This window comes from Epargyreus clarus, unplaced genomic scaffold (genome assembly GCF_041222505.1).
Source record: "Epargyreus clarus isolate Ecla_fem2 unplaced genomic scaffold, WU_Ecla_fem_2.2 ptg000023l, whole genome shotgun sequence".
Lineage (NCBI taxonomy): Eukaryota > Metazoa > Arthropoda > Insecta > Lepidoptera > Hesperiidae > Epargyreus > Epargyreus clarus.
The window spans coordinates 15,208,460-15,220,861 of NW_027332230.1; the positions used below are offsets into that span (position 1 = coordinate 15,208,460).

At 34.1% G+C, this 12,402-nt stretch overlaps 1 protein-coding gene across 1 annotated transcript in view; it reads left to right on the plus strand.

Moving 5' to 3' along the window:
* Nucleotides 1-12,402, plus strand: part of LOC140751625 (very long chain fatty acid elongase 4) — a 33,316-nt gene that overhangs the window by 6,013 nt on the left and 14,901 nt on the right. Inside the window, exon 2 of the mRNA XM_073085593.1 lies at nt 9,923-10,016. Coding sequence (XP_072941694.1) covers nt 9,935-10,016 — 82 coding nt within the window. The 5' untranslated portion in view covers nt 9,923-9,934. The remainder of the gene's footprint in view (nt 1-9,922; nt 10,017-12,402) is intronic.

Genomic DNA, 12,402 nt, shown 5'->3' on the forward strand with positions numbered 1-12,402 from the left:
ATAATCATATTGTCTCTACTACCATTCAGAAATCTGGATAGCTTAGGAAAGAAAACAGAAACGATATTAGTAAATGCATTTCGAAAAACATTGTTATAGAAAATGTTTTGTATTCAAAATATTTTTTTATTGTTAAAATAAATTATCTTTCTCTCGTCATCTCTTCAGTTCTTGTCTTCTCAGTTGACTTCAATCTCGAGAGTTCCTTTGGAATAATTAAAGAAAATAAATTATCATTAAATTTAAATATCTAATGTTATAACAACAATTTTGTAATGTATAACTGCGTAACGAAAAAGTATAATGGAAAAAATACTAATAGTATTTTGGATAATTTACAAATTTAACAACAAACAACTTGATACTCTATGGTTCTAATTATGCGACTAAATAGTATGTATGTAAAATATATGTTGAAAAATACATCTGTTGTTCTACATTTGAATAATTTTGGAGCTAATTCGTACAATGAAATGTAAATATTGAGTTGTTTGGTTAACATTATTTGTTTCTGAGGTATTTAAAATTCACGGAATAATTATACAATTAAACATAACCAACGGTTATTGTATCCGGTCAAATTCGAGTTAATTATAATAAAAACAAAAACTCGACCCGAATAAAATGTATTATGTTTCAATTGTATTTTTATAAATTATGTAGTTCATTATTAAAGTACCTATTTTTCTCTTATTACGCAAGTATTTTACACGGTTGGATTTTCTTATTATATTTTTTTAATTTTTACTGCCTTTATCAGTGATAACCAGTGGTTGAAAGTCGACCACTGAATCCGGGGTCACGCACCTTTGATTTAACAATGCTATATGCGTATAAGAAATTAATTATCACTTGTTATAATGGTAAAGGAAAACATCTCAAGGAAATCTATGTTCCTCTCGAAAACTCTGGTTCTTAAACAACATTTCAAGGGTGTGGAAAGACTATTAATTCGCTCTTGTGCGGTGCACTATACATTAAACCCGTATACGAAAGGTAAACTTAAAAGTGTATTTTTTCAAAAACGCCTTATTTAAAAGTCAAAATAATGTATTAGATACATTAATAAATCCAGCCTTCTTGTAATAAGATTTTATTTTTACGATTTATACTATAACATTCTTGAAATTAAGGTCTTAATTTATGTAGAGCAACGTAATAATACTTGGAATCATCAGCTGTTGTACAATCTAAACAAAGAAAACGAAATTAATTTTCACCCGCCCAACTTTACATTTTAACATATTGGTGTTCATGTACCTATTTACGAAAGGGTTACTTAGCACTGTTTATTAAGAATTTCCAAGAACTTACGAATAAGTTTCTCATTCAACTTTACTAAGACGTGCAATTAAGGGGATTTGTACTCCACTTCATTAGAAATCTATTCATAGCCTTTATTTCGCTGTAAGTTATAAGTTAAATATGTTGTAATTTTCTTTTTGATAAACGTTTATACTGTGATAATTATAAAAACTAGTTTTCGTATTATTTTTAGACACCGCCTTTACGTTATACACACGTCATCACAGGCATCATACTACATAAAAAAATAAGTTACCTATTTTCGGGGTTCCGCCATATTAGATTAGGAGTGACGTCATTAAACTGATCATGCATTCTCATCAGTTCAATCAGCTCAATCGTTTGGGCTTAAAATTGGGTTTAAAATTCTGATTAGGGAAGATTTTACGCGCACATATTTACGAACGATGCAAGATAAATAAAAATTTATAATATTACTAGCTGACCCAGCAAACAACATTATCACTTAGGGGTATGAAAAATAGACTTACTGAATATGCATATAAAATTTGGTGAAAATCCGTAAAGCCGTTTCGGAGGAGTACCTACCTTAAGTAACATTGTGACACGAGAATTTTATATATAAGATATTATAGATGTATGTATATTGTACGCTACTTGCATACAATAGACATAAATCTATGTGCCTATTACAAAAGTAATAATAATAGTAGTTGCGTTTATTATAAAAATAATAATCATAGTTCTTAATTAATCTTTAAAATAAGGTGATATTTTTCTTTGATTTTAATTATTCTTCTGATGTTGGAAATGTCTAAGGGCGACTGTAACTAGTTTCTATTAACCGACTCGTTTCCTTCATCGCTACTTACTTAGTTATAGAGTAAGTAAATTTCTTAAAGTAATGAAATATTGAACCAATTTTATAACAACACATTTATGAAAATCTACAAAATTTGTAATATATTTAAATTCGTATCACGTTCTCTCTAACGTTACAACATCAGGAACAAAGATTTCAATTGTACTTTGTTATGTCGTGTAAAATCCAGTAAAGAGGACACATTTGGTGCTACGAATAAAATGGAAATTCAAATTTCCACTGAGAAATACTGCGGACTTCAACAATCCTCTTGGTTACACAAGTTTAGAATTTAGATTTCTGGTGTCTGCAATTTTGCAAGTCATTTATTACGAGTAGACATAGGATACATGTCTGACTGTGGCCACGCATAACCAACTTAATTAATTCTTAACTTTGTATCCTCCAGGGGGTAAATAATTCGTTTCATGTATTCAGGCATTCTAGCTAAACGTTTATTCGCTTAACGGTTTTACTTGCGAACCTTTCAAGCGACGTCATAGTGAAAAATACTGCTGTTAAAGCAAAAAATTCACTGTAACGCCATCGCGGTCGAGACTCGAAGAAATGTGTTGCATACTTTTCCTTTTTTATACTAATAAAAATAATAATATTAAATTGTGCCACTACCGATTTTAGTATGAATTCAAATTCGAGGCATCTGTAGAATTTTATCAAAAGTTTGTCAAGTCTACTAACACACCCTTCTCATTCTGATAACACTCTTCAAACAATATTTTTTTGGTTAAAAAATGAAAACAAAAGCAAAGATCTTCTTTACACTCACGATGAAAAGTACGTAACGCAAATTATTCAAAATACTGACTTTGATAAAGTTGTCTGATTTCTCCATGATTCAGCAAGTTTGTAGTGAGGTTATATCATTTAAGGACTCAACAAACACTTACAGCTTTCCAATTGGAGTGCTTATTCAATAGAACACTTTCGATTTCTAAGTGTGTGCTTTTGTAAATATTTATTTACATTTTATTGAAGTGTGAATAAATGTTTAAAAACCGCTGCTATTCAGAATTATGTGTTGTGGTTATGCAAATAATTTAACAGACAAGTGACAAAATTGGGCACGAATATGCACCTGGTTGGTAGCTTCCACCAAAGAATACGTATATATTGCACATGCAAATAATAAGATTTTTTTTTTTTATATGTTTGAGCCTAACGATAAAGCAGACGTGCTACCTGATGGAAAGTAGTCAACGTCGCCTATGAACATTTGCAACACCAGAGGAGTCGCCAATGCATCGCCGGCTTTGAAGGAGAGCTCTTTTTGCACCTTTTTTGAAGAGCCCCATGTCATAGCGCTCTGGGAATACCTCAGGAGGAAGTTCATTCCACATCTTGCACGTTCGTGGCAAGAATGTCCGTGCAAACCGAACTGTGGAGGACCGCCACGGGTCCAGTTGGTGTGGATGGAACTTCATCCTTCGGCGAGTGGTGCGATGGAGGAATGGTGACGTAGGCATCAGGTCAAATAGTTCCTCGGAGCACTCACCATTGTAAAGCATTGTAAAGATGAAAGGAGAACAGTCACATTATGCAATATATTATACAATAGACGAACTTAAACTTTTGAACAATGAAACGAAAGGTAGAGGTCAAAGGCTTACCTATACAGAAATTGAAACGAGGAAAAAAGAAATCAAGATACGAAATTAAAATATCGTAACAGAAAAGAAGAAATATCAAAAAGTTAAATATCAGGTCATTTCGGAATAGAAGAATACTTAAAAAACGATTAATATTAAAGAAAAATCGCGAAAAAAAATCTGCTCCACACTGTTAAGCAATTACTATCTGAAATTATTTTTGAGCACTTCATAAGGAATAAAATTCCCACTAAATTTTATGTTTCATTAATCCTTAGGAAGGAACTCAAGATTGTTTAGTAAGGGCTAATGGGTATTTCAAAACAGTTTGTTTCAAAACAGTTTGTTTCAAGGTCAAAGGTGACGCGGGTCGTATACACTTGCAGGTGTTCTAGCTTAACCTTGGGTCCTGGAAGTATTAATTATTTAAGTTTGAGGTATTAGCAACAGGGCCTATTATTATAAAGAATCTTACTTTACGTGAATCGCGTTCACTTCCACATTTAAAAAGGGTTTATATTTAAGACGAATAAAATATAAGCCCTGTCATTTCATACGAATCGGTGGTTATTCAAACATAAAATTCCTCAGCAATTTAGTGCTATGGGACCAACGAAAGCCATAAAATAACTCATAAAACAAAATTCATTTTGGCAAAAATTGTTGGCGGTTCCATCATTTTTTACTGCTTACAAAACCAAAATCGTGAAGCGCCCATTATTTTCTATACGATGCTTGTCATGCAAAAAATTGAATACATCAAATGACTTTTGATCTTTACCTACTTAGCAATTCTATTACTGTACTACTATAACTTGGTGTATTTTTAATTAAATCGAAATCCTAACATCTTAACTAATATTATAAATGCGAATGTAAGTTTGTTTGTTTGCTACACTTTCATGCCTTAACTACATAATCAATTGTTATAAAACTTTGTACAAACGTTGTCAGACAGTCAGAAAGGCACATACAGTACCTGTATGATGAAAAAAGTACCTTTCCTGTGAAATAGATAATAACGTCTGACTGCGAGCAAAGCCGCGTGTAAAGGCTAGTACTTGTAGAAGTACTATGTGGTCACTGCTACACATGGATATGTTTAATTAGACTCGAACAACACAGGGGCAACCCCTGAGAACTAAGTACAAACTAACTAACTCGTGTAAGTGTCTTAACACAGTGAAGTTATAGAATGCTTCGCTCCCCTTTAGAATTCAGTTTGAACACCTCGTGTAGCTTGCTCTGTCTTTTCACACCTCGCAGACTAAACTTTAGTTACTCCTTTAAAGAAAATAAACTCGACCGAGTGCAAGTCTACTTTGCACAGTGAGGATTCTGACCCATCAAATATTAAACATCGAAAATCGCCGAAAAATACCGGTTTATTGTATAGGTCATGTTTGTTTATCATTTATATTTTATATATTTGTTGTTTTATTAACCAAAGATAAACACGCTCTTAAAATTTTAAATGTCTGTCAAATACAATAATATGGTACCTATAAAGCCCTGTGCCAGACAGACTGGAAGCTAGTAATATCCCGTTTTTACTATTTGTGTACGAAACCCTAAAAAGTAGTGGTGATAAAACAAAGAATTAGAAATCCAAGATTGTTGCCATCCAAAAGTCTTTGCAAGTAAGCTAAAAAGTTATCCGGATCATATTCCATCGCTTTCACCTACGATCATACGAGTATCGAATAGACTTTCTACCTTTATCGTAATATTTATACACGACCTATTTTGTATCAATTACTATCGCACGTCTACTCGCATTAATTTGAAGGGAAACCAACTATCGTAGTTACATTCACAAAGATACATAGAATAAACTTTATGTGTCAAAACGTAAAATCGAAAATAGTTTGACGCGCCGCTGTGACATGCTATGGGTCACGAATTATTTGTTTTTGCTTTTGCTTACCAGAAAGTAACGAATAATCGACGGAAATAATGCTTTATCACGCTCTTAGTATTCAGTTTTCTATAATAAAAATTAGTGGATTATTTTATTCTACCGGAGCTTTAAATAACTGTGTAGCCTATCAGGTGTCGAATGGTTTTTGCAGCTCGTGAAAACATATATAGAGGGCCCGATACTGAATAGGAATTATATTGGAAGTTTATTGCACTACGTTCCCCCTGAGAATTCAAGTTGATGCCTTCATTTTGGTATAATTATCTACTTTACCAACATTTTCAGTCAGAGTAGCAAGAAGGTCTTAGAATTAGCTCTCAGGGTAACGACGTATCTACGACCGACTCTCAAAACGGTGCTCAGTTAGGAATTTAATCCTATTTAGAGCTGATTTTGTTGAAATTATTATAAAATACGGCACTTACCATAAGATATGCAAAAATGAATTTGCCATCTCTATTTCCAAAACCGATAAAGAGCCCTCGAAATTATCATCTAAAAATAGTATTATTTCCTTGAAAAAATAAATCTGAGAATCATATCACCTGGTGTTTGTTCGATTCCTCTTCCTTTCTGTAAGCGATCAATCATTGTCTGCACACAATCGATCTTATAAGGTTTATTACTGATGCGGAATCTTAAAAACCGTGCAATAATATGCTATCATCAATCTATTACCGTTTTACTACTGGAGACAGGTTTCCTATCAAAGGCGAGGGATTTAGTTCAATACGCTGACCAAGTGCAGACTGAAAAAATTGACACATCTTAGATAACTTTTCGCGGTTTGTAAGTTTCTTCGCGATATTTTCCATTGATAATTATTTCTCAGTGGCCTGCTGGTTGAAACTCGGCGTCTAGATCAAAGGATCCCGGGTTCAAATCTCAGGTATTCATCACAGATTTTTCTAATTCTGATTTTGTGTGTATTAAAAATTAATTATAACTTCCTTTAACGACGAAGGAAAACATCGTAAGGAAACCTGAAAAGCAAATGAAGTCTACCAATACGCACTTGGCCAGCTCAGTGGACTATGGCCTAATCCTTCCCTTCCTGAGAGGAGGCCCGTGCCCAGCAATAGGAAAGTAATAGGTTGACGACGATTCACACTTTTGAGAAATCATCGGTTATTGCCAGGTGAATACAAATTTCAAACCAGGACATCCCTTTTAACAAGCCATAATTTCGATAAAAAGTAAAGTAGGTTTTGGTGTTTGTTTAACGTTGAAGGTGGACAGTTGTATATTAATAACTTCCCTTAAGTGTATTTACCCATCAATCAAAGGGTGTGTCGCATCCAAGCCTCCTGGTCATGACGTGAGGGCATCCAATGGATGTCATTATTCATTCATTGTTTTATCAGTGTATAGGTGTCGTCATTAATCTTTAAAAAAGACATGCCTTAGGACAAAGGTTTTACAAATAATGTTCTAACATAATGGGATGCTCACATGAAGTTTCTACTGATGTTGTTTTAAATGGACCTTTATTAATGAATATGGCGTGTTCTTTTTTATTTGAATAAACGTGTCTGAGATATATTTAAAGTAAGAGCAGCCTGTTTCTCAAGTAAATGTACTCTTACTATAGTATTCTGTGGAGCGAAAATCCGGAAAATCAACATAGTTAAAAGGTTTTCAGTATTATCCTTTACAAAAATCATTTTTATTCTATGAAGATATATTTTATCGCTCCAATACGGGTCTTAGCAACGATAGATCATATTACTTGATTAAGATGAAACACCTATTACTAGTATGCTGACTTTACTAAACTGTTTAAACCAGAGCTCAAAACCTTTGTACTGATGTTATAAGATACAATCAATTTTGCGGTGATGCTGCTACCTGAATCTAGGAAAAAGTAAGATGGACACCTCATATATAAGCCAGTCTTACGAATAACACTTCCACCTTTAACCTTTTCTGCTTCCTAACTGCTTACACTAGTTAAAATATAATGCTACTTACATAAGAAACAAAATGCAACGCTTTACAATCCATAGAAATTAAATCGGGTTCAAACAGGCCAAAAGTTCTACCTAAAGTTAATCTGTTAATTAGATTTTTGGACTACGATAAAACATCTCATCCGAAAACAATAAGTCAAGTGCTTAATAAACGACCATTATCGTTTAAAAGGAAACATTTAAACGCAAATTGCTCAAAGCTTTTTGCAAATTGAAAGTCTTCCAAAGTTCACTCATCAATCAAGCGAAGTTGCACGTCCCACGTAAGAATGTGACATTTTTTGAGATCGCTTTTGAATTAATTTTAATAGAAATTTAGTATACAAAGGATAATTACATAATTTTAATTATTTATTGTGTTTTTTAATAGTGGTAGGCTAATGGTTTGAAACTCGGCCCCTCAATTGAGGGGATCGAGCTTCGAATCCCAGTTCAAACCAATCGATTTTAAAGATAATGTGCGGATTATTAATTAAACCTTAAATGGTGAAGTATAATATCGTCAAGAGAATTAATTGTCTGAGAGTTCTTACTAAGGTGTGTGAATTCACCTCTCACTATGAGAGAAGATCCGTTTCACAGTAGTGGGACTGTGATGGGTTGACGACGACAACTGTATTTTTATTGTAATAACTTTGAATAAGTAAGGTCGAAATATTTTGCAGTTTTAAAATTTTGATCTACAATAAAATCCGAATTGTACACGAGACTTTCATTCATTATTTTTATTAATTTTCGAATAACTTGTACATTTAAAAAAATATATGAATATCGTTTAAACGCATATAATTCTTACGTCCGAACCAGATGTTAGAAATAAATCTTTTAATTAAAAAGTGACTGAGATGGGTAGATGAACTTCCTTTCATTCTACTCGCTTTCTTTGCCATAAAATTAATTCGTCTAGACTCCCTCTGTATGTACAAGCTTTAGGAGTACAAGAAACTCTCAAGATCACGGTTAAACAAACATTTAAGATATTAAATATGGTATTACAAAGTTCATAAGTCAGTTCAAGCTATTGTTTGCTTTAAGTTTGAAGTGCATCGTAGCGCAATAGTTTGTATTGAACTGATGTCAGGGCGGCATTTGAAGAAGGCCAGCAGGGCTACTACCCCAGGGTATCCCAAGACAAGGGCCTCCACAAGATAGGAGCCCCACAATGGAGAAAATGTAAAATTTTAACTGGCTAGCAATTTTCAGATTATTTTTATTATAGTATTTTTTCTGTTTCTTATCGATAAAACTTTCACATAAGTGCACATTGTTGCACACTGTTGGAAAAAAATGTTGACAATTAATTTTTGAAAGATTTGAAGCAAAAAATTGATCGTTTTATTCAGAAAATAATTGGGGGCTACGACTCTTTTGTTGCCCGAGGGTTCCAGACATCTAAATCCGGACCTGAGTGATGTACAAAGTTGGTAACATCGGGCGCCGGGGGTTGAAAACGTTAACGGTTGTGGCTAAGTTTCATGTGCGTTTCCGTGCTTTGGTAGGCACATTAAGATTATTCACATGTAGCACACAAACTATAGTCACAACACGACGATAACAGCGTGGGCGGGCATTTTATGTGAAAAGCATACTTCTATTCGTACTAATTTTGCCATCCAAACAGATAGTGTGGGTGACAAATACTAATTGCACTGCGCGTGAGCGACCGGAAACACTCGCAGAGACATGTTTTTATAGTTACTACAAGAAGCTGTTGCGATGTCATTCACACGTATCCGTTTTCCCATTTTTGTTGCTGCGATTTAGCGTGGTACATATAAATAGGCAGTGAGCAGCCTTTCCGGGCTGTTAAGACGCCTTTCCACCAGCGATGTACAGTGGTGTGGTAGGCTATAAATGTGTATCAAATCCACAAATGGCACTAGATTTTAATTTTATGAATATTTGCTGAATGAAAACATGCAATCCCGTTTATGGATTTTACACACATCCAAAGCTTTGCAACGCGCACATTTCTAGTGGAAAGACAATCTTATTCTAATGGATGGTTAGAAAACCGGGTAGAATCCTTGGGTTGATAACTAACTCCTGCCTTCATTCAGGCAGTATAGAGTATGCGAGTCGTCTCCAATTTTACATAAAAGAGACCCGTGCCTAACAGTGGCACTAAAAATGATTAGCAAAAGCAAAAACAACGCTAATCTTTTTGAAAATGTTAAATAGAAACGACCACATTACTCCCGTTTTACTGTTCAAACGACCAGGCGCCCATAAAACATATGTACAACAAAGGCATATTACGCGATATTTATCGTAATAAAATCTTTCATTGTTTCAGGCGTGAATCAACATGGCGACGACAATCGTGAACTCCACACAAAGCGTCTTGAAGGACACTTACGACTATTATCTGTGGACTCTATCACTATCTGGTAGGTACTTAATATAAGTTTGTTCTAAGAACTTCCCACACACGATATTCGGGATGATGACAAGGAAAACAGTTACTAAGTAATGTCTTTATTTAAAGGGCTCTATAACATTTTATTCTTGTTGACTGTTTCATGAAATATACGCCAGTTTTGCATCACGACTCGACAGTTTTACTGTTCACTTAAGAGATGTTCACACTAAGTGATTAGAGCGGGCTTTGTTCCCATTAGGCTGGACTCGTAGGAGGATTGGCATTATAATGTGAACGGCAAGAACAGTGGTAGAGAAAGTTAGGTCAAACGGGCCTAATGTGAACGGACATACAGGATACTAAGGGATTTAAGCGTACATTAAATTGCGCCACTAACCAACCAACCAACCCAACCAACTCTGAACCACACCAGATGTTTTGAGAAATAACTTTGTATTCTCTTTCTTCGGAATATTACAGGGTTTTCTAATGTTATGGGATGTCTAAATGTAAGGAAAACATTTACTTTTTCTCTTAATGACGCGCCAAAAACAAGCTAGATTTTTGCTCGGCCTTGTAAAATATTATGTCTATCAATTTATTTAGGTTTAACAATGAATTAGTCTAATTCTTCAGGGATAGTCTCGTTTGAAATCAAATTGAAGTTTTGGATAGAAATCCCAGAGCGCACCTTTTATTTTCTTACGATTAAAAAAGGAACTATACGCTTGTTTTTTTTTTCTGTGTTTAGTGCGTATTATTTGTGAATGCAACAACATTTTGATGAAACCTACAAAGTAATTCTTAACAAACGTTTGGTTGGTTGTTAGGGAGACAAAAATTAGGAATAATTTTTTTTTCTTACACAGAGGGCTGTGTCCGAAATAGTCACTGAAAGTTGACGAAAAACAAAAAAGATCCCTCTGTTTGAAGTACTTTACGCCCATAACCATTTTCACTTTAAAGCGAGACCCATGCCGAACAATGGGACAAAAATCGTCCGAGGATGATACGATTTTCCACTCCATTGATAAAGAATAATAAACTCAAAGACATAATCTAATATTACAAGGAAATCGTTACGAAAATATGTCTATTTCGTGACAATAGGCCCAACTTGATATAGGTACAGTCATAACACTTGTGCGACAAGGCAAATCCGTATTGCTTAATCGAAAAATAATTGTATTAAAAATATTTCTTATTCTATCGGAAGAAATGTCTTCTTAGATTTTGGTACGCAAGAAAGATCTCTATAGGTATGATTATAATATTTTGCTCGAAATAAAATCTATAGGTAAGATAAAATTATTACATTTTATAGTCTGTTCCGCTACTGAAAAAGTAAGAAAATAAGTGATAATTATTTTTTTAATTTTTACCATGTTCCGTACATACACGTGTATATGCAAATTTGAAGCAATAAAGTTGCACATAATTCCCATGATTTTTATTGCTGGTTAAATTACAAAGTCTGTTTAATGAGACATAAAACATTAAACTTAAATACCTAGTTAATTTCCCAGACACTAATAGTTAGTACAAAAATTATATAGTCGTGTTAAAGTTGCCGTGAAATGTGCCTGTAAAGTTATTATATAGCTACATGCTTATAATTTAAGCATATGATTAATACTTGCAATGTTTAAAAAAATAATGCTAAGCACAATAGTCGTCGTCAACCCATTACTGTCACACTGTTGGGCACAGTACCCTTACCATGAGTTTTTACGTTTTGACAAATATGACTGTTTTGGTATTTGTTTACGTATTTGCCCATGCAATTTCCAATCAGCGCCCCTGGCGGTTTGTGTCAGAACTAGGAAATCGTATGGGCCAATACGTGAACAAATACCAAAACAGTCATATTTGTCAAAACGTAAAAACTCATGGTAAGGGTACAGTAGCACTACCATGAGTTGGCATAGAAACGCACTATAGAAATTGTAAATAGAAAACTATTGTCATTTTGCTAGTGAATAACATAACTACTATCGTTACGGTATTTCTTAGCAACCTCTGTCAAATTAATGACTCATGGGACCATAGATATATTATCCTACTGACGTATATCTATGGATTTGTATGGCAATAGATCATAATGACATTCGCTAGCGATTTGATTTCGATAGGTTTTTTACGTATCGAGTTACGCCACTACGGATTTTACTTCTACGAGTAACCACCAGAGGCGCTGTACAATTTTTCATACATTTATTTTACGCAGTCGCTAGCGAGTAATACTTTTGTAAACTCATGGTAGTGCTACAGGTCTCTTTTCAGAGTGTAGAGGGCTAATAGTGCACCGCGATGACCAAGTGTGGATTAGTAACTTCTCTAAAAATGTTCTCAAAGGTGTGAAATGTGTACCCTTGAGAACTTTTTTAACTCGGAGGCTTGCAAGTTTCCTTAAG